Source organism: Sphaeramia orbicularis, chromosome 1 (assembly GCF_902148855.1).
Source record: "Sphaeramia orbicularis chromosome 1, fSphaOr1.1, whole genome shotgun sequence".
Taxonomy (NCBI): Eukaryota; Metazoa; Chordata; class Actinopteri; order Kurtiformes; family Apogonidae; genus Sphaeramia; species Sphaeramia orbicularis.
This window is the reverse complement of record NC_043957.1, coordinates 8,293,591-8,317,944: the sequence shown is the minus strand read 5'-3', so window position 1 is coordinate 8,317,944 and position 24,354 is coordinate 8,293,591. Positions and strand designations below refer to the sequence as shown.

Sequence of the window (24,354 nt, the reverse complement as noted above, 5' to 3'; positions counted from 1 at the left end):
GAGTAGTAACTTATCATTTCTCCATGTGCATTATGAATCAGATTTATAAAGACACTGAACACTGAGGAACAGGCAGAAAAGAGTTGAAATTGGGCTGAATTTTGTTTAGACATTTCAGATTATTATTCACATTTTATTGTTACAAGAAAGTTTGGAAATGTCAATATTTTCATAATTTAATGTTACTTTTTGCACTAAAATGAAGACAAACATTTGAAGTTGTCATTATTTATAGACATAATGTCAGATTATTTTTTCCACATCAAACCCAGTAGAAAATCTGCAGTCATTCTTTTTTTTCAGTTCTTCTGCTGTTATTATTTGACTGTAGATCATATTGGTCTGTATGTGGAACCGACACTAAAATGAGTTCCACAGCCTTGACTGTGGAATTTTTACACTTTGTAAATTCATCCCACGGGACAGATTGGAACCTTTGGGGGGGGCACATTTGGGCCCCGGGACGCAGGTTTGACACCCCTGATTTAGAGCAAAAAAAGTTAAATTACATGAAAGTATTTACAATTACGAACTGTGTTAAAAAATTGTGAATAACATGAACAACCTAAAATTTCTTAGGAAAAATCAGTATTTTTACCAATATTCATCCTCAGTTTATCATTTCCACATGTTCATTCTAACGTACAGATACAGTGGATCTATATACACACAAAACATGTAATAACAGACTGAATATTGGAAGAATTCCACTGATTTATTTTCAGACAGTTCAGGTTTAGATTTGTTCAGATTATGGATAGTTTGTAAAAGTAAACACTTTCTTTTAATTTGACTTGTATTTTCTACTCTAAAACAAAGTGTGAAGTAGGGATGTAACTATATGAAAATTTCATGTCATGGTTGTGACTAAAATTATCACCGTTATTATTACGGTATTGTTGAAATTGTGCTCAAAAAGTACTGATATACACACTGAAATAATTTAACCAAGTTGTATTTTGAAAAAAAAAAAACAACAAAAAAACAAAATAAAATAATTGGCACAATTTCTGTAATTTCTGTTGTAGAAACATTCAAATATTAACCCTTTGTGGTCTGAGCCTATTTTGTCCGTTTTTCAGTCCTTTTGATTTTGCCTTTTAACAAATGTTTACAAATACCCATGTGTGGGATCTGTTTTTTCAGCACAGCTTCATTTATTTCATCTGTCTATTATTTTTTCACTTTAACCTACTATATCAACATAAAAATATATAAAAATCCAATTTGAAAAATATATATAATTTATTGCATAAATAACAAAAGATGCTTAACGAACCTTTTCAAAGACTTTAAAAGTGAATATTGGTTCAGAATATTAGGTATATAAAATTAAAATTGTAATAAATTAAAACTATACTCAAATATTTGACATAAAAGCAGATCTTTACATAGGCGTTTTTTCCCCTAAAAGTGTGGTAATCAAACATGGTTATCATGATAAATAGAATTTAAACGGTAAAACTGACTGTCTGCAATTTTACTGCAGTTTATCGTTATACCGGTAATGGTTACATCCCAAGTGTAAAGTTAGTATTTGTCATTCTTTATAGTTTATTGTGTTCTTATTCTATTGGTTCTGACCCACTTTAGATCCTACTGGTCTGAATGTAGAACCTGAACTAACAGGACTGTTCAGATCTTCACTGGACTTTTTCTATTTCATGGTCCAGATCAGACTCTTATGTGGCCCAGTTTTAGTCCAGGGGCTTCATGTTTGACACCCCCCCCTCCTAAAAATGCTGCTTCCTTCCAGTATTCCTCTGTTTTTGTCTGTTTTTTTTTTTTTTTTTTGGCCTCTTCCTCTTCCTGTGTGAGCTCTGTTTTCCACTCACTGGAATTTCTTTTTTTTTTTCCTGAAACATGACTTTTTTTTTCTCCTTTTTTGTTCTAACTTTGCTTTTTTTTCTGCATCTTATTTCTTTTTTATCCAGATCGTTTTTGTGGGACGTGGGCTGTGCTTCGTTTTCTGTGTCTGGGTCGGTGCTAGGCCATCCCATAACCATCAGCCTAAATGACATCATCTGTCCTCTGCACACCAGAATGTTGACACATTTCTCTATTAATATGCACATACTGCATTTCAGCCATGATGAAAACACTGCCCCCCCCCGACCCATCCCATAGGCTGCAGTAGTGTCAGACGGGGCTGATGTTACCCCCCCCCTAAATTGCGTCAGACAGGGCTGATGTTCTCATTCATCACGCCCTCTCACATCCCTCTGTGAATAAAAAGAGGCATCGACCTTGGCTTCATTCCTCCAGGAAAAAGATGTCACAAGATGATCAGATTATTACCAGGATCAGTGTTGAACAGCTGTGATTGGTCGGATTTTGGGCTTTTCACAGGGGATCGTCTAAGTAACAGGGTTGCCCCGGTGATGGGGGTGAGGACACGTGTTGTGTTTTTTTACACTGCAAAAAATGATTTCTAAGGAAGTCGTACTTCTAGAACATTTGTTTTATTTTTCATCTAAATTGTGAAAAAAGCTTATCAATAAATTTTTTACATAAAGACAATCAAGACAAACATTAGTAACAGGCCCCCCCGACCATAAATGTGTTCAGTGTAATGTTTGTATTTCAGATGGACCTCAGGGGTCGATGGGACCCTTTGGCTCAGACCAGGTCCACCTGCATGTGGGTTCATTTGGATTTGGTCAAACTAGAGGATGACCCGGTCTACGGAGGGATAAAGAGGGGCGGGGGGGTCAAGGGTTAAGGAGCTCAGCTAAAGCAGGGGTGTCAAACATATGGACATGGACCAAAGCCGGCCCCAAAAAGCCCCCCCCCCGGAAATGAAAAAATTACACTGAAGATTTGAACAAACAAGGACGTTAAAATTATTTAGTTCAGGTTCCACATTCAGACCAATGTGGTCCAAAGTAAAATAATAACAGCATAATGTATGAATAATGACAACTGCAAATATTTTCTATTTGTTTTAGTGCAAAAACACAGAACAAAACATTAAATTATGAAAATATTGACATATACAAACTATCCAAACAAAAACAATGTGAGTAAACCGAAAAACTGACATTTCTTAAGGAAATTAAGTGCAATTTAAACAGTATTATACTTATGTAAAATAATATTAACCTATAAATAATAACTCTACACAAAGATTACACTTGGATTTAGTGTAGAAAAAGACAAATAACATTATGAAAATGTGAATAACGTTATAAATAACCTTAAAAACCACAAACAACATGAAATTTATTAAGAAAAATATCATCACTTGTCATTTATACATGAGAGATCAGATCTACAAACACACAAAACATTTAATAACAGACAGAACATTGGTAAAATTACACTGAATTATCTTTAGACATTCTAGGTTATTCACATTTTATTGTTAAAGGGTAGTTTGTAAAAGTAAATATTTTCATAATTTAGTATTATTTAAGCGAAAATGTGGAGTAGTCATTATTTATAGGCAGTATTTATATTATTGTCAGTATAGTGTAATGTTATTTTCACACATTAAAACAAGAGTCATTGTTAATAGGTAATTCTGTTATTATTGGTCTGAATGTGGAACCTGAATTCAACCAGTTCAACACCTTTAACTGTTCTTATCTTCAGTGTTAGTATTCATATATATTATGGGATGGATTGGACCCTTTGGGTGGGCTTGTTTTGGTCCCTGGGCCTCACGTTTGACCCCCCTCCCTTTGCAGAACCCCAGTAGATTTTCCTCCTTCTGCAGAAAAGGCCTTTAGTTTCCACACCCCCACATAACCCCCCCCCCAGCAGGGCTACAGTCTGTATTCCACCCCCCACCCCCCGGCTTCCTCCTGTCGGTGCCTCTGTTCCACACAGGGACAGCGTTGGCAACTGGAGCTGGTTGTTCACCCCCCAGGGAAGAGTTGGATTTCAGCCGCAGGGACTGGGGGACTGGGGGACTGGACTAGACTAGACTGGGGGACTGGGGCACTGGGGGACTGGACTAGACTAGGGGACTGGGGGACTGGGGGACTGGACTAAACTAGGGGACTGGGGGACTAGACTAGGGGACTGGAGCACTGGGGCACTGGGGGACTGGACTAAACTAGAGGACTGGACTAGACTGGGGGACTGGGGCACTGGGGGACTGGACTAGACTAGGGGACTGGGGGACTGGACTAAATTAGGGGACTGGGGCACTGGGGGACTGGACTAGACTAGGAGAGTGGGGGACTGGGCTCAGTGGATGGCGTATGGACCTTGGGAGGGGGGTGTTCCCTGCTTCCCCTCTTGGTCCTTTCAGGGGGTTTTGGTCCTTTTCTGCTCCTGCTTTTAGTCCTAATGCTTTACAGATGCTTCCAAAACTTCCCTCCTGTTTTTTTTTTAAAATAGAAAAGAGTGGAGCTACAGCATTAGGTCTGGGGCAGAAAGGGAGGGGGGGCATCCTGGAGGACACTCCACCCACTCTGAGGCCTGGGGGGTCAGCTGCAGACTGTCCACTGACACTTGGACATAGAACTCTTTAAAAGTTCTTGTCTGTTGACTGGACCGGTCCTCCTCATGGAGCAGATGGGGGGGGGGGGGGGGGGGGGGGGAGTAGATGTCCACTGTGGCTCCACATGGATCAGATGGGGGGGGGGGGTCATGTCCCGCTTTCTCCGTGTCCCACTTTAGTGACAATGAAGCATATTCTGGTTGTAGCACAGAGGGGTCTTAGAGCAGAGGTCGGTATAAAGGCCTTATTCACAAAGAGGCAGAGGCATCAGATCAGCAACAGGACGGAGAGAGGACTCACAAACAGAGACAGGACAGCAGCAACTGTCCAGCAGAGTCTGAAAGAAGACAGGGTGGACAGTCAAACGTGTGTGTGTGTGTGTGTGTGTGTGTGTGTGTGTGTGTGTGTGTGTCCATGTGCACGACTGGACTGACAATGGATCTAGGGTTAGGAACCTGTCCAAATATTCATGTGCATAAGACAGATCTGTGTGCATATTAGTCTTTAGTTGTGCAAAAATAAATATAGTTCTACAAAAAAAAATTACATCTTTATTTCTAAGGCACTTTAAGAACTTTACAGCTGGCCAAAGTGCTGTACACGAATCATAAAACAAGGAAATAAATAAGTAAATAAATAACAAGAAAAGCAATCGGAGTGCGCAGACCTCCGCCAAGACAGATCTGCCCCCCTCCCCCCGATCACCACCAAAGTTTAATTATATCTTCCTTGTGCCAGTATCAGCATTTCCTGAAAATTTCATGAAAATTCATTTGTAACTTTTTGAGTTATCTTGCTAACAAACAAACAAGCAAACAAACACGCAAACACACAAAGCACAGTGATCACAATACCTCCTGGTGGAGGTAATAACAGTGATGACACAGGGTGCAAAGCAGGCTAAGAACAACAAAATACAACCATCATAAAAACAAAGACAAATTAAAATCTGATAAAAACAGCATAAGAAATATAAAATTTTTTTAAAAAAGTAACCTCTCATTCATTGATTAAAAGCCAACAAGAAAAAATGCATTTTTAGACGTGATTTAAATACAGGCGGAGACTGAGCCTGTCCAACGTCTAATATTAAAAATAAATACACGTTTTCCAATATCATGCAGCTGTAATTGTTCCAATGATAATCATCACCATGGTTGTTATTGTGTGTGTTATTGATATTTTCTTGTGAGAGTCTTCACCACCTTCTTCCTTTTTCTCCTCCTTTCACTCTTTCTGCCTCTTATTTATTTATTTATTTATTTATTCATTCATTCATTCATTCATTCATTCATTATGGACCGTGCATATTAATGAACATCTACAATAATTACAGCTGTAAATATGTCAGTTTGTAGCAGCAGTGCTCATTTCCATCTGTAGCAGGGCTGCATGATTAATCGATTTTAAATTGAAATCGGATTTTTTAATTATGACGATTTTTTTAAAAAAAAAAGGTAATTGTCAAATTGATTTCATCTCACTCGTGTTGGAGCTCCCACTGTGTTCCCACCGTGTTCCCATCATGGTTCCCAAGTGGGTGGGAGGATCAGGGACCAGCAACACTGTCAATCTGAAGCAAGCTACCAATAGAAATCCAGCCCATCTGCTTGTGTAGATCCCATCACCCATCACCTTCACTTAAACTTGCAAGCAAAACTTTTTGCTTTGCAAAAGATTTAGAGGTGCAAAACCTTTGGTCTTGCAAACAAAACTTTTAAAATGACTAAACATTCTGGCCTGCTAGCAGAAGTTTCCAATTTCAAATGAAAGGAAAATAAGAACACAATGGATTTTTTTTTAAGCTCAATCATTTTGAAACCTTCATTTTTGTTTTCAAATTTAGATTTTTTGTTTCCAAACTGTGTTTTTTTTTGTTTGCCTTTTTTTCCTTTGCTTGAATAATAAAGACACAAAATTATCTTTATGTTGTCTTTTGTAGTTTTACCCAAAAATCAAAATTGAAAATCGAGTTTTTAGAGAAAAAAATCAGGATTTTATTTTTGGCCAAAATCGTGCAGCCCTAATCTGTAGTCTTTAGGCAGGTGACAAGAAAGACAGTTGAAAAAAAAAGGCAAAACATGATTAAAAAAAAAAAAAAAAAACACAGTGAGGATGATCTACTGATGGTCCCAGGTTTAGTTTTCCTTCATCCAATGTTTGCGTTGTGATTTGAAGGAGGCGTATGAGTGTGAGTCTGTTCTGTTGAGTGGTAAACTTCTCCCCCAGTAGAATATGAACAGAACTCCAAATAAAGACAGTAGAATATCAAGAAGAGCCTCATATACTTTAGGAAGTTTCCTTTGACAAAGCACATTTATTCAGCACCAAAAGGAGACAGACTACCATTCTTTTTTTTTTTTTTTTTTTATTAATTAATTAATTAATTTTTTAGACTACCATTCTGCTGTTATGATGATGGACAAGACAAGTTAAAAAAAAACAAAAAAAAACAAAACAGTGGTGCAGGAGGGGCTTCATGGTCAGGGTTCTTCTGTATCTGTTTCCATGGTCCTGGTTCTGTATCTGTTTTGATGGTTCTGGTTCTGCAGGTATCTGTTTTCATGGTCCTGGTTCTGGTTCTGGTTCTGGTTCTGTATCTGTTTTCATGGTCCTGGTTCTGCAGGTATCTGTTTTCATGGTCCTGGTTCTGGTTCTGGTTCTGTATCTGTTTTCATGGTTCTGGTTCTGCAGGTATCTGTTTTCATGGTCCTGGTTCTGGTTCTGTATCTGTTTTCATGGTTCTGGTTCTGCAGGTATCTGTTTTCATGGTCCTGGTTCTGGTTCTGTATCTGTTTTCATGGTTCTGGTCCTGGTCCTGGTTCTGTATCTGTTTTCCACCCATCCCTCACTGTATCTGTGGTTCTGTGGACCAAAAGGAATTATTGATTATGAGCAGCCCAAGAGACAGAGGACAAAGGGGAGGAGTAAGGAGGGAGGGAGGGGCTGGGGTGGGGGGGGTAACATTGGGAAGACGTCCAGGTTTCTATAAATATCAGCGTCTGTTTTCTGATTGGATCCTTCCGTCTGTCTGTAACTCCTACTGTTTCCTGTAAACCTCACACACTTGCTCTTTGTCATCACCCCCCCACACACACACACACACACACACAATCTATAGTTCAGCCTGGTTCTGTAATCCCATTAGAATGTATTAAGCAGGAGGGTCTTAAACATACCTCCCCCCCTCCCCTCCTCCATATGTGAGGGGGGGGGTGTCACCTTTTATTCTGATGAAGCAGAGGATGGTGGTGCTGCTTCAGAGTCACATGACCAATCTGGATCTGACAGCCAAAGTCATTCCTCCCTCCATCCTTCACTCCTTCTCTCTCTTTCCCGCTCTCTCTCTTCTCTCTCTCTCTCTTCTCTCTCTCTCTCTCTCTCTCCTCTCTCCCTCTCCCCCCCCCCCTTATGCATTTGTTAGCTTCTCTAAGCCCCAGTGCGTTCATATGTTTTGAAGCGTTGCCGCTGCTGTCCGTCAGGTTTCTGTCATAGACTGACCCCCCCACCCCCCCAACCCCCTCTCTCTCTCTCCCTCTCCCTCTCTCTCTCCTGCCTCTCTCTCTCTCTCTCTCTCTCTCTCCTCTCCCCCCCATATGCGTTTGTTAGCTTCTCTAAACCCCAGTGCGTTCATATGTTTTGAAGCATTGCCGCTGCTGTCCGTCAGGTTTCTGTCATAGACCGACCCCCCCACCCCACCCTCGTCCTGGTCTGCTGACTCTAACCATGTCCCTCTTGTGTTGCTTCTCCTTCAGGGACTATGGCTCCAAGCGCAAGTCGGGTAAGTCACTGCTGTTGTCCTTTTTCCTCTGCTTCCTTTCAGCTAACTCTCCTGCTTTTTCTACTTGTTGCTCTTCATCTTGTTGCGCTTCATTATGTTGCGCTTCATCTTGTTGCTCTTCATTTTGTTGCTCTTTATCTTGTTGCTCTTCATTTTGTTGCTCTTCATCTTGTTGCTCTTCATTTTGTTGCTCTTTATCTTGTTGCTCTTCATCTTGTTGCTCTTCATTATGTTGCTCTTCATTATGTTGCTCTTCATTATGTTGCTCTTCATCTTGTTGCTCTTCATCTTGTTGCTCTTCATTTTGTTACTCTTATTCTTGTTGCTCTTTATCTTGTTGCTCTTCATGTTGTCTTCATGTCATCATCCCACAGTGGATGTCCTTCTGTCTGTCTGTGTCATCCATGTGATTCCAGTGTGTGGTTCGTTTACTCGTCCCTCCGTGTGTGTGTGTGTGTGTGTGTGTGTGTGTGTGTGTGTGTGTGTGTGTGTGTGTGTGTTTGGGGGGGCTGACTTACTGTTGACGTTGCTTAGGGGGGGTTCAGAACTAGGGTGTTAGAAAATATCAGTTCTGCAATGTATCGTAATATTTCATTTCACGATACTGTGGGGATATTAAAAAGTACTGTATGGATATTTTTAGGTATTTATTCAAATGCAGATATTGTGGAGGTTCATTTTTTTTCTTTTTGTTCATATTTTATTCATTATTATTTACTGATTGATTGATTGATTGATGTATTTATTTCGAAATATGAATGTCAAAACAGAAGAAAATAAGTAAACAAAACACTTAAACATGAGACATATAATACATATCTGAAAAGGAGTGAGAAGAAGTAGAACTTATAAACTCCGCCCCTTCTCCTTATGTAATTAATAACAGTAATAACCTTCCGAGTCGAAGCAGATCTATACTACATACTATAATATGACTGATACTTACTATTAAATAATTTGGTTTCTGATTTTATATTATTATGAACAAATATAGTATGATTTATATAAACACGGAATACAATAACATGTGTGTAACTACATATTCATACACAGATCTATACACACACACACACACACACACACATATACATACACACACACACACACACACACTTGTACATACATATACATACACATTTAACACTCTGTTATTCAATAATGTTCGTTCCTTTGTTGGGATTGACCTAAAATACTGTTTTGATGTTAGATGTGAACTAATAGAACATGAACATTTGAACAGGATCTGAAACTGTAATGTCTGTAAAACAGAATTTCAGTTTGAACACAGGAACATTTTGTGATATAACATTAGATCCTGTTGGGATCAAATAAAAATGTGTTTAGTATTTGTGCAGATTTCAGCTGTAATTTAATTCTTCCAGTAAATAATCATTTAAAAAAAGAAACAAACAAAAAATTGCCTTTTTAACACTTTCGTGATATATCGTATGGTGATCCTAGTATTGTGATTTGTATCGTATCACCAGATTTTTGCCGATACACGGCCCTATATTTAACACAACTGTTAACTGAAAAAGGCAGAAGCTGAAGCCACAGGTGTATTTCTGCTTCTCCAACTCCACACCTGAAGTCTGCAGCAAATAAAATATTCACACAAATTCATCTACATTCAGTTCCTTCAGTCACTTAGACTTTATTTGACCTTTATAAGCCTGGAAAATTTGACAGATTAAAGCTTTTTTGAAATTCCCCAACGAGCTACACAGTTTCACTTCATCCTTCAACTGATTCAATAATTTCACACCAATAACAGAAACGCAGACATATTTGACATTTACTCTGACTTTACATGTTTCAAACAAAAACATCCCTCTTAAATTATAATTATCTTCTCTTAACTTTAATTTTTTTTTAATACAAACAGGAAAACTTTTCTTCTTAGCACAAAAACATCATTTCCATTGTTTTTAAATTTACAGTATCAGGACATTTGAATAAACCAGATCCTACTTGATTGAAGATAACCAGCTTTATTTATGACTCTAATAGTTTTTTTATTAGTTGAATTATGGGGTCTGTGTTAGTTTTATACACATTGGCCTAAACTTCCACACAGTCTGACATCTATGGCATTAGAAGTAGGCTGAGCAGGTCCATACGAGCCACATGTGGGACAAGGAGCGGGTTTGTGTGGGATAATGTGGGACACTTAACTGTAATACTGTAACAAAGTCTAGATTTTTATACAGTATTATCCAGCTTATAAATATGAATAACAATAATTTGATTTAGTTGCACACAGTATGCATATTTTTGCAATGTGCATTTATTTTTTTGCTGTTTTTGCACAGGTTTCAACAACTTTTTTAAATTGTAAAAACAAAACAAAAAATCTACTTGTAAAAACTCAAAAAAGAAACCTCAAGTTTCCATTATTCTAAGTGAATCCTTTTAGAGAATCCGCTTATTTTATTTTTTTAATTTGAGTACATGTTTTCAACCCTCATAGGTGAACTAATCTATGTGCAATAAAACAAAAAGGCAGAACTGACAACATTAGAACAGCTGTTTCCACTTTAACATTACTTGGACCAAAAACCTTTGTGCATCCAAACACAGAACAGTCAAACGTTTAGCATTCTAACAGAGTAATAAAAATAGAATAAGATAAAGTAAATATTCTGTGGAATTTTGTCAAAAAATATATATCTACATACTTAACAAAAGCATATTGGTTTGTTTGTTGTCTCTCAGTTCAAACTCCAAACATAAAAATAGTTAAAGGGAATATGGATCAAATCTGACCAAACATCACATATAGACAGTGTGTGGTTCCAGGTCGTACTCGCCTCCATGTGCGATGGAGAAGTTGGACATAGTTCGTAGAGTACCCTCTGTGAATCATCCCCCACCGCTTTTACTCATGTCTTTTCTGTAGCTGTATCTTCTTCTTTTGCGCAGAGTTTCCATGATTTCCTCCAGTATTTGCATGTCGGTGTCTGAGGCTTTTTCCTTTGTTTTTGTGTGTCAGTGGGCGGAGCTCAGGAGGACACAGGTGACAGGTTGATGGACTCCTGACCCCACGTGTATGTTGGTTGATTGACAGCGGACACAGCCAATAGTGATAGTGCTGTCTCCGCTGTAAAAAAAGTCATGTTTGGAAGAAGGCGACTGTCCTGCGCTTTGGACAGACACAGCCGATCAAATGAGGGACATGGTCTCAGTTTGAGGGACGTAGAAAAAAATGGTCATAATGCTGTGCAGTCCCACGCAAAGGGGGACACCTGGACACCCTAATTAGAAGGAACAAAAGAATATATGCAAACACTTCTTGTTTAACACATTTACATTTAATTTAACAAAATATATTTTTTATGTGAGGAAGTATGTTCAGATGTTGGTTGTGGGTGTGACTAAAGTTAAGGCAGGTAAAAGAGTTTCTGTCCTTTTAGGTCCAAAAATAAACTGTCATTTAGAAAACAGACACTCTTTTGCTATCCTATACACTGTAAAAAAAAAAAAAAAAAAAAACTGTTAAAAAACAAAACAAAACGGTATTATTCCAGCAGCAGGGGTGCCAAAAAATACTGTTAAATAACAGAAAATAACCATCTCATAAAAATACAGTAATTTTCCATTATTAAAATACAGTTTTTTGCTCTAACTGTACATGAGATTTTGCATATTTTTTTGACTTTTTAATGTTTAGTGAAGAATATTTACATGTATTAAAACAATCAAATTACCTATAAATATATACATAAATAATTTTCAATGAGACTCAGTTGTACAATCCACTGATAAAAACTGTATTTGGACAGTTTATCAGTACTTATACATGTTATACATTCACAAAAATACATTTATTCAACATTTTTGTTGTGAAACCTCCTGTAATTACACAAGATATTTGTCAATTAACAAACAAGTCTTGTTAAACTTACAGAACAAATACTTCTTTTACGGTTAATTGTCAGTAATTTTATCTGGTCTTATTATTTTTTTTACAGTATTAAACTTTAAATTAACAGTTTATTCTCATGAATAGAAAAGAAATATTTGTGAAATTACAATACATTTGAAAATGTATTTTAACTGTATTTTTCTGTGAAAAAAAAAAATCTTTTAAAAAATGGAAATTTTTATGGTTATTCTCAATTACAGTTTTTTTATGTTATTTTACATTTGACATGTAAAATCACAGTCTATTTTTGTAATTCCATTTATTTTTTCCTGTATCTTAAAAATCCAGGAAAAATCTGTAAAATAAACAGTGAAATTTCTGTTAAATTACAGATTTTTTTTACAGTGTAACTAATGTGTCTGTGCCTGAGGACAGACGTCTGCACCACTTCAACTGACATTTGTCTAAATAATTTGATTTCTTAGAGGCTAAAAGCTTTTGCAGATACCACAGTTTTTTTCTCCCGTTGTCCTCTTAATGTTGGACTGTATGGTTTTGAACATGGGGGGGGTCAAACATGATGTCCCAACAGTTTGACACTGTAGTTTTGGAACGGAACACAGTCATGTCCTGTCAGACAGCGAACTTTAATTGATTTCCATTTCAATATTTATTTCAATATAAAGTAGCTCCTTGTTTTGGATAATCCCTCATGGTCCAACTAAAGCAAAAGTGAATTTAAAAGTAAAAATGTGGGTCATTTAGTAACACTAATCTGTCAAACTGTCTGTAAAATGTGTGTTTGACCCAACATTAGAACCACAGACAGAGTGGAGTTCATTTGAATGAAATTTAAAAAATAAAAAATAAATAAACTCATGTAATTTGATCAATGACAGTAGATGGAAACACTCGGTTTATGTTAAGTTAATGATTGATTCTGATGGAAAAAGTCACTTTAATGAAGAAAAACAAAAAATTACAAAATATGAAAAAACATGAAAAAATGGGGGAAAAAAAGAAAGAACTAAAATGAAGTAAAATGAGAATAAAATGAGCAATAGACTGAACAGAAACAGAAAGTCATCAATAAAAGGAATAAAAATAAATAAGAAAATCTACAAAATAACAAATAACATGAGAAAATAAAAAAAAAAACCAAATAAAATAACGAAATAAAATGAACAGAATGAATAAAATACAGTTGGAGACGCTTGTTTTTATGTTCAGTTAATTATATATTTTGAGGAAAAAGTCACATTTTCTCCTGTTTTCCTCTGTTTTGGATAAAATAACCTTTGAATTTACTCTGAGTTTTAACGAACATCTACACGATCAGTGAATTAAATCTAAGAAAATAGAGGATTTACACTGAAAAATGCCAAATATAGAGGATAATATTGCAATAAAATGCTGATAAATGACTTAATAAAGGTTAAATGTAGATAAAATGGCAGCAGTTGTGGGTCTTTGTGGGATAATGTTGCAGTTGAATCTCAGACCTGAACTGTGTTGTATTTGTGACAATAATTCAGTGTTTTTGACCAAAATGACGTGAGTGAATAATGAGTGGATGAATCCTGTGTTTGCAGCTGCTCCTTCAAACATCCTGTGTTTCTTAACAAACAGCAGAAGTGATGCATGGAGGATTAAAGCCACGCAGACAACAAAGTGTGTGGAATTAGCAGATGAACAGCAGGGTATTAGTGGATTCATTATGGTTGAACACACACACACACACACACACACACACCTATTCACAGTCATTTAAAGGAATGCTGCAGCATTTTAGGAATTGGGCTCATTACTGGAGTTTCAGAATGAGATGAAAAAAGAAAACTGAAAACAAGCACGAGTACAAAACTGGAGCAGCGAGTCAATTATATTCACTTAATCCTACCATATAATGCACATTTCAGCCCCGCCCCATGTCTGTCCGTCCCATCGATGTCTGTCCGATCAATGTTGCAGTAGCACGGGACACGGGAGGGCGTACGGGTGCAATGCCACTGTTGCACCACGGGAGGGCGCTATTCTACAGTAGTACCACGGGTACAATGCCTCTAGTTAAAGAAACAAGGAGATTTCAATAGCAGAACATTAACATAATTTGTCTTAACCCTGAAAGGCCCAAACAGCCACTGGTGACCAAAAGCATCTACCAAAATACACAAAAAAAAGAACAAAAACGGTCGATAAAATTAACAAAAATGAATAATAAATCGGCAAAATTATAAGTAATCTGGGCAAAATAAGCTACAAAATGAATGAAAACAACCAGAACGATCAATAGAACAACCAAAAATGAATAATAAATCAACAAAATAATAAGTAATGTGAACAAAGTAAGTTACAAAATGAACAAAAAGGATCAGTAAAATGAACAAAAATGAATAATAAATCAACAAAATAATAAGTAATATGGACAAAATAAACTACAAAATGAACAAAAACAACCAAAATGATCAATAAAATGAACAAAAATGAATAATAAATTAGCAAAATAATAAGTAATGTGGACAAAGTAAGTTACAAAATGAACAAAAATGATCAATAAAATGAACAAAAATGAATAATAAATGATCAAAATAATAAGTAATATGGACAAAATAAGTTACAAAATGAATGAAAACAACCAGAATGATCAATAAAATGAACAAAAATGAATAATAAATCATCAAAATAATAAGTATTGTGGACAAAATGAACGTTAACAACGAAAACAATCAATAAAAGGAACAAAAATGAATAATAAATCATCAAAATAATAAGTAATATGGACAAAATGTCTGGTAAGGAGTTGGACTAATGTCGGGTAAGGAGTCAGACTAATGTCTGGTAAGGAGTTGGACTAATGTCTGGTATAGAGTCGGACTAATGTCTGGTAAGGAGTCAGACTAATGTCTGGTAAGGAGTTGGACTAATGTCTGGTATAGAGTCGGACTAATGTCTGGTACGGAGTTGGACTAATGTCTGGTATGGAGTCTGACTAATGTCTGGTATGGAGGTGGACTAATGCATGGTGTAGAGTTGGACTAATGTCTGGTATGGAGGCAGACTAATGTCTGGTGTAGAATTGGACTAATGTCTGGTATGGAGGCATACTAATGTCTGGTATGGAGGCAGACTAATGTCTGGTGTAGAGTCAAACTAATGTCTGGTATGGAGTTGGACTAATGTCTGGTATGGAGGCTTACTAATGTCTGGTATAGAGGCAGACTAATGTCTGGTGTAGAATTGGACTAATGTCTGGTATGGAGGCGTACTAATGTCTGGTATGGATGCAGACTAATGTCTGGTATAGAGTCAGACTAATGTCTGGTATGGAGTTGGACTAATGTCTGGTATGGAGGCTTACTAATGCCTGGTATAGAGGCAGACTAATGTTGGGTATAGAGGCGGACTAATGTCTGGTATCGAGGCGGACTAATGTCTGGTATCGAGGCGGACTAATGTCTGGTATAGAGTCGGACTAATGTCTGGTATGGAGTTGGACTAATGTCTGGTATGGAGTTGGACTAATGTCTGGTAAGCGTTACCAACTCACTGTCAAAGATATAGTAAATGAGTGTTGATTTGGACCCAAAATGATCATTAGTCTCTTTTCCATTGTCCATCTGTGCTAAACTTTCCTCATATTTCCTAAATGTGTTAAAAACAGAACTGTGTAATGTTGGTTTTTCCATTAAATCCCAAATGTTCTGATTAGTTTCATTACGCCTGGAAAAAAACCACCTATGTGCAAGTTCTCTTCCCACAGTTTGAGGGTCAGTGGAACAGGGACTCCTGTCTAGTCAGGCTTCGTAGTTGGAAGTGATGGGAAACTGATGAAGCAGGAACGGACAGTGTCGTCCTGGAGACTGAGTGCACTTAGAGCAGGGCTGTAAACATGAGGCCTGGGGGCTCAAACTGGAGTCCAGGGAGTCCAGTTCCTCCCATGAAAAGCAACAATTACACTGAAGACGTTAAGGATCAGTTTAGTTCAGGTTCCACATTCATCCTGGTCATGAGTATAGATAACCTGTCCTTCCCTGACTGTCCACTAGGGGTCAGTGTGTGTGATGATGCACTGGCGTCCACTGTGTTGGCTGATATGAACTAAACCAACCAAACCATGAATATACACAGAACAGCTGGAGAACACAGGAACACTGGGTACTAAAGGGTTAAAGCAGGGGCTGGTCCTTGTCTTCTCCTGTCGTTCCACAGTCTGGTAGACGTTTGGGTCCTAGTTGTAGTAAACCCACCCACAGCAGCAGTGCAGATGTAGAGGAAACACTGGAAGGAATTAAACATCTGTGGATGTTTGAGTGGAGGGGGCGGGGCTTAGCACAGAGGACCCAGAGTGTAGGAGAGGCTTAAAACCAATCAGATGTGGAGGACCGGCGGGTGGGAGGAGCCACCACAGAAGGGCATACGTGATGTTGATAAATGGAAATATTTAAATATTTAACCCTCTGGAGTCTGTCTGTAGACGTTCTTCTACAGTTTATTATATGAACAGTGTCATAGGAAAGAGTTATACAGTTTGACTTAGTTAAATCTATCTATCGATCTATCGTTCTATCATTCTGTCGTTCTATCGTTCTATCTATCTATCTATCTATCGTTCTATCGTTCTATCGTTCTATCTATCGTTCTATTGTTCTATCTATCTATCGTTCTATCGTTCTATTGTTCTATCGTTCTATCTATCGTTCTATCTATCTATCGTTCTATCGTTCTATTGTTCTATCGTTCTATCTATCGTTCTATCTATCTATAGATAGGGAATTTATTTACTCTATAAATAGGGTGTGAATTGTCAAAAAAACAGAAGCGGGGTGTTTTTTTGTTTTGTTTTGTTTCTCTGTCGGGGGGGCAGTTATATATGTGGGGGTGCGGTCTGTAACTCAATTTCCATCCTTTCATCGTCCATCTCTCTGCTTCTATTCCTCTGTTATTCCGTGGATCTTACACTAAATGTTCACACCTTCTAACCTGGACCCACTGTCCCCCCCCCGATCCATAAACAAAAATACCAAAAACTCAATAAGTGTCATCTTTAAAGAGTTAAAGCGTTAAAGAGTTAAAGAGTTAAAGGGTTCAGGAGGATCTGCTGTGGTGTGACTGTTTTTGACATGAACAGTTTTATATAACAGACAGTTGAAGGTGGCTGTACAGGGGTTTGTTTGATATATAATATATGATCTATTGAAGGTCCAGTTGAATCCAGTCTTATCCAGTTGAATCCAGTCTTATACAGTCTTTTCCAGTCTTATTCAGTCTTATCTAGTCTTTTCCAATCTTATCTAGTCTTATGTAGTCTTATCCAGTCTTTTCCAGTCTTATCCAGTCTTTTCCAGTCTTATCTAGTCTTTTCCAGTCTTATCTAGTCTTTTCCAGTCTTATCTAGTCTTATCCATTCTTATTGTTTCCTACTGTTGCTTTGTACTTCCTGTCAAACTGAATAACGTTTCTCTGCGTCTTTTCTTCCTTCTTTGTCTGCAGTCTGGATGTACGGCTTTACAGACAGTCCAAGGAAAGAGGCTTCAGGTAGCCTTGTGTGTCTGTCAGCACGTTGAACGTATACGCACTAATGCACGGGGGTCAAACATATGGCCCAGGGACCAGAACCGGGTCCAGAACCGGGCTGACATGTGGTCCAGTCCGGCCCCAGGGATGAATCTGAGAAAAACAAAAATGACACTGAACATATTAACAATCATTTTAGTTCAGGTTCCACATTCAGACCAGTATGATCTAAAGTGGGTCAAACCAGAAAATTACAAACATTACATTATGACAGTATTTACATTTTTAAACTGTGTGAATAACCTGAACAAATCTGAACAACCTCAACTGTCTGAATAGAAATCAGTGGAATTGGACCAATATTTGGTCTGTTATTAAATGTTTTATGTATTTGTCGATCCACTTAAACTGTACATTAGAATAAACATGTATTAATGATAAACTGAGGATGGATTTTGGTAAAAATACACTGATTTTTATTTATAAATTTCAGTTTTTTTAATGGTTGTTCATGTTATTCCCTTTTTTTAAAGGATAGTTTGTAAATGTAAACGTTTTCATCATGTAATTTAACTTTTTTCACTTTAAAACACAGAAAAAAGTTCAGAATAGACATTATTTATGGGTTATTGTGTTATTATTGTCCTGGTCGGACCCACTTCAGATCAGATGGATGTGAATACGACCACTGAACCATAAGGACTGTGACCCCCCTGCACTAATGTGACCCCTGAACCATCAGGACTGTGGCCCCCCTGCACTAATGTGACCCCTGAACCATCAGGACTGTGACCCCCTGCACTAATGTGACCCCTGAACCAACAGGACTGTGACCCCCTGCACTAATGTGACCCCTGAACCATCAGGACTGTGGCCCCCCTGCACTAATGTGACCCCTGAACCATCAGGAATGTGACCCCCCTGCACTAATGTGACCCCTGAACCATCAGGACTGTGACCCCCCTGCACTAATGTGACCCCTGAACCATCAGGACTGTGGCCCCCCTGCACTAATGTGACCCCTGAACCATCAGGACTGTGGTCCCCCTGCACTAATGTGACCCCTGAACCATCAGGACTGTGGTCCCCCTGCACTAATGTGACCCCTGAACCATCAGGACTGTGACCCCCTGCACTAATGTGACCCCTGAACCATCAGGACTGTGACCCCCTGCACTAATGTGACCCCTGAACCATCAGGACTGTGACCCCCTGCACTAATGTGACCCCTCCCTCTGCCTGCCTCTGTCTGTCTCCTCTTAAACTTCTGCTTTGCATGAACTGATGCCCCCACCTGGTCAAACCCAGCCTGCGTTTCCAGTCTGTCTGCCTGTCTGTATATCTGTCTGTCTGTTTGTCTGAACTCACTTTGTCATTTACTCATTTTACAAGTTTTACTCATTAAAATAAACTGAAATGTAATTCATCCAGACCCTAAAAAGGCTGTTTAAAACAGAAAAAAGGGCAGTGTTGGTTTTTTTTTAATCAGCTTAAACTATAAACAAAAATACCAAATACTCAATAGCTGTCACATTACACACACACACACACACATATATATATATATATATATATATATATATATATATATATATGAACCCAGTCTGTTTGTGAACCTCCATCCAACCCCTGGGCTGATGTTTAAATCCGGGAGGTGTAGACTGACCTGATGTAAACTCTGTACATGAAGTCAGTGCTGGTGCTGAAAGGGTTAAACGTAAAAAATATGAGGGGGTGGGTGGGACCAGGGTGTGTGTGTGTGGGGGGGGGTGGGGGGGTGGATGGGCCTAACCCTGACTCCAGTGCTTTTCTTCTTTTGTTTCACATAAACATTGGCCCAGCCTCTCTCTGCTCCACTCATATGTTTCTATTTAAGGCCTGCAGCGTAGACTATGATGGTTGGTGCGCACCCCCCCACCCCCCCACCCCAATTCCTCATCCAACGGCTGTGGAGGGGAGGCCTTTCCTCTCAACCACACTGTTGATTTTCCACTGGGAAACTTCAGTCTCCTTCGACTCGTTCGCTTCCCTCCCACAGCCGTTCTCCTTCTTCTTTTTCATCTTCTTTTTCTTCTTCTCCTTCTTCTTCTTCTTGTGGATCTTCTGCGTTCGCTCCAGGTCATGGCTCTGCTTTAGGTGCTTTACAATGCTGTCCTTAAACAGGATGATTTCAGTGGGTTCTGTGCGTTCCCTCTGATGCTCGTCCGTCCTTCGCCGTGGCCCGGGGCTCGACTTCGCCGTTTTCTAAATGGCCAGACGTTTGGGACCATGCAGCCAGGTCCAGGTCGTCAGCTCGGGTTCTGATTGGTCAGGGAGGGTCGGGGTGGCCGATGGCGGTTCACCGGGTGCGCGGCAGCGGCAGTGGCGGTGTATTCGGTTGCGGCGGTCCTTCGCGGGGCGCCACAGCAGGCAGGTGGCTGACGGCCTGTTTCTTCCCCTCAGGGATGGACGGGTCGGAGCCCATGGTTCTGGAACAGTACGTGGCCGTGGCCAACTACGAGAGGCAGGAGAATTCTGAGATCAGCCTGAAAGCCGGAGAGACGGTGGACGTGATCGAGAAGAGCGAAAGTGGTGAGTGGAATGTTTTAGAGTCGACGTTCCAAACATGTTCTGAACCCTGTCATGTATGAAGTGTCAAAACAGCAGTGAGTGTTTTTATTCTTTTTTAGGCCTGAAAAATAAACCTGTTTTTATTATGGCTGTGTATCGGCAAGAATCTGGAGATACGATACAAATCACAATACTAGGATCACAATACGATATATCACGATACATCATGATGCTGTTAAAAAGGCAATTTTTGTTTGTTTCTCTTTTTTTGAATGTTTATTTCCTTGAAGAATTGAATTACAGCAGAAATCTGCACAAATACTAAACACATTTTTATTTGATCCCAACAGGATCTAATGTTATATCACAAAATGTTCCTGAGTTCAAACTGAAATTCTGTTTTAAATCAAATTTTAAAAAATCAAATTAAATTTTATTTATATCACGCCAAATCATAACAAAAGTTATCTCGTGACACTTTACATAGAGAGTTGGTCCAAACCAGACTGAAGCCAGTTTACAGAAACCAACAGAATCCTCCAGGAGCAAACACTAGTGACAGTGGAAGGAAAAAGTACCTTTAACAGCAGAAACCTGGAGCAGACCCAGACTGAGGAGGATGGACGAATGATAGGAGGAGAGAAAGGGTTGAAGAGAGAGAGTAAAGGAGGAGAAAAAGAGAGAGCGATAGAGATAGAGAGAGACTGGGAGAGAGTGGGAGAAGGGGGAGACACATGGATGGAACTGATGCACAGAAAACTGAACTAGAACATCTATGGAACTATAGAATAAACACTATCATAACTATATGGATAAGTGAGTGATGACGATGAAGGAGGAGAGAGGCAGGACCACAGCAGCAGGTCAGAGATGATCCAGAGAAAACCTCTGAGGATCCAGGGAAAACCTGTGATGATCCAGGGAAAACCCGTGAGGCGATAAAGCACAGAGACTCCAGGGAAGAAGTCAAGTCAGCAACATGAATTCACTGGGGCGTAAATAGAAGAGAAAATTAGGAGAGAAAAGGTCAGGGAGAAAGAGGAGCAGACATTACAGTTTCAGATCCTGTTCAAATGTTCATATTCTATTAGTTCAGAACTAAAATCAGAACATTGTTTTAGTTTAATCCCAACAAAAGAACGAACATTACTGAATAAAAGAGTGTTAAATAATAATAAATAAAATATAAACAATAAACAACACTAAAAATTAACCTCCACAATATCTGCATTTGAATAAATACCTAAAAATATCGATACAGTATTTTTTAATATCGATACAGTATTGTGAAATGAAATATCACAATATATTGCTGAACCGATATTTTCTAACACCCCTGTAGACACCAATAATGTAATAATGGCCGATAACATTATAAATTTCCCATTTTTAAAATGTAATAAGCCAATAATGTAATATGTGGCCAATAACGTAATAAAAGTCCTGAACAGATAACATAATAACTTTTGGCCAGTAATGTTATAACTTATTGGCTGGTTATTACGATATTTTCCTGGTAAAAAAAAATAAAAAATTCTTTGCAAATGTAATAACTGAGCCAATAACGTAATAACCAGCCAATAAGTTATTACATTATTGACCGTTATTACATTATCGGTTGTTATCACATTATTGGCTTCTACATCCCCTAATAACGTCTGACTGAAGCCAAACTCAAACTTCCAACTCTGACGCTGAACCCATAAATACGTTAGGTGGAGCTGCAGGCGTTTAAGCACCGAAACAAACAACACCATCCTGTCGGAGCTCAAAATGAGGACAGACACATTTAAAGCACAAAGCAGGAAAAATGCAGAGTTCAGCAGCTCAGCCTGAGATGATGAAAAGATACCGAGGCGCTACACTGAAGAAAATCTGCTCTAATTAACGGCTGAACTGTCAGGGCCTTCAAAACGTGGACTGAAATGAGTCCAATCAGACCAGGAGGTAAAGAAGGAAAGAAAAGGAAAGGAGGAGGAGGGTGGAATAGGATCCAAGCTCTCAGATGTGTTTGTGTTGGCGCGGCGACCACGTGATGACATCAGCAGCAGCAGAGGCAGCGTCCATGTGATGACATCAGCAGCAGCAGAGGCAGAGTGGCTGCTGCTCCACTTCTGTAACCCAGTAAATGACCACAGCGCTCATATTATGGAAGGAAATCTGTCATCACATTTGGAATTATAAAAGACAGTGAATTTGTAGCACTGAATATTTTTTTGCACTGAAATGAAGTATCTGAATTTTTTTCATCTTTGATGTGCCATATTTTTCAGTACAAAAATATATATATATATATATATATATATATATATATATATATATATATATATATATATCAGAGGCGATTTCTCACAGACTGCAAGGGAAGCTCGGCTTCCCCTACAATTACTCAAATTAAATGGTTAAGTATGTTCGGTTGTGTTGACATTTCATTGACTCAAAATGTGTTAGAACATGTGCATCTCACAGACGAGTTCGTTCAGAATCAGCTTTATCACAAATTAATGGACTCGATCTTGTTCACTTCTCATACATTCCCGTTGCGCTGTTTTCTCATTCGATCTCTGCTCAGTGCATTTGCCGTAGACGCTCAGCGTCCATGCACTTCAATGGGACTGAGTGGAACAGTTTTTTTCACTGCCTCAAAACTGGACAGTAATTGGATAAATGCCACCATGTTGTCCCGCCCCCGGACGCTCAGCGTCTCTCGGGGTGAATGGAGCTGTGGGCGGAGCTTGGCCTGGCTGGATGCTGGGCTTCCACGTGCTGATTGGAGGATGGGTCGAAAGGCTGAATCCCGTTTGATTGACAGCTGTTTTGAGATCTACTACTTCACTTGACAGAGTTCAGTTTAATACCGTCGCACATTCTGCTGTGAAAGAGAGAGCGAAACCACTACCAAATTACTTGTTCATTTCTTGCACTGTAAATAAAACACACTCATTGTACTTCCTTGTTTCAATTTAACATAATTTCAGCGTTTTCTTGTTTGCTTGGTACAATAAGGTCACTGACCATTTTCTTAAAAAGGAGCAAAGGGCCGAATGTACATTTAAATAACTTGACATTTTTTTGATGTAAGCCGACGAGCTTCCCCTCTCTGAAAGATGAGCAGCCGCCACTGATACATATATATATATATATATACACACACACACACACACACACACACACACTCATACATATTTCTTGGGATAATGTCTACAAAGTTTGTTCGCTGTTTTAAGAAATTTAGCTTTTTGAATTTTTGATGAGTTTTTTTTGTTTAATCTTCTCTGTTCCTTTCCTTCTGCTGGTCCATCTGTTGATGGTTTAGAACATGTACATGGTTCCAGATATCAGTCTAGTTCCTATTGACACTGATAGAAGTCAGATATGGACTGTGATTGGATGAGCTGACTTCTCCTCCAGTCAAAGTCCCGCCCACTTCTATAGTTAGATTGACGTGCATCCAGAACCACAGGGACACTGGACACTAGTTTGTATTTTTCCAGTCCTTTTCAGGGTTTTTTTTTCTTTTCAGTAACAGTTTCGTTTCAGTGTCCGTGTCCTTTGGTTTATGTCGTTTCCCTCTTTAGCGCTGGTTCAGTCGGTCTTTTTGACCTTTCTTTTTCCTGCATTCTAAATCCTGTCTGCTGGAGGACAGAATAGATGTGGGAAACATGGCCTTTGGTTTCATCAGCCCAGACTAATGGATCTGCCAGGAGGACGTGGACGCTCAAATGCAAACAGGATCCTGGGGGTTGGCGTCCTCCTGCACAAGCCACAGCGCCAGACGGACAAGACATTTGTCCAAATATGAGCGCATGTTTACCGCCAGGGTTCAGGGGCGTTTGGTCACAGTTGGTTTAAAGCAGGGCTCTCAAACTCATGTTCTTTCAGGTTCCACATTCAGTCTGATTTGATCTGCAGTGGGCCGAACCAGTAAAATAATAACAGAATAACCTGTAAATAATAACAACTACACATTTATGTCTGTGTTTTAGTGCAAAAAAACACCCATTAAATTATGAAAATACATACTTTTAAACAAAAAAGATGTGAATAACCTGAAAAAACTGAAATTTCTTTAGAAAAATCAGTGCAATTTTAACAATATTCTGCCTCCACTTCTCATTTCTCCATGTGCATTATGGATCAGATCTACAAAGACACTAAACACTGAGGAACAGGCAGAAAAGAGTTCAAATTACT

The 24,354-nt window shown here is 38.7% G+C and overlaps 1 protein-coding gene across 2 annotated transcripts in view; it reads left to right on the top strand.

Moving 5' to 3' along the window:
* The window catches only part of sh3pxd2aa (SH3 and PX domains 2Aa), an 84,940-nt gene that overhangs the window by 41,285 nt on the left and 19,301 nt on the right, over positions 1-24,354 (top strand). Inside the window, exons 6-8 of one of the 2 annotated variants that reach the window (XM_030149137.1) lie at positions 8,206-8,231; positions 17,587-17,631; positions 20,053-20,181. In XM_030149137.1, the coding sequence (XP_030004997.1) occupies positions 8,206-8,231; positions 17,587-17,631; positions 20,053-20,181 (200 nt within the window). The remainder of the gene's footprint in view (positions 1-8,205; positions 8,232-17,586; positions 17,632-20,052; positions 20,182-24,354) is intronic. The other variant, XM_030149148.1, reaches the window with a different exon arrangement.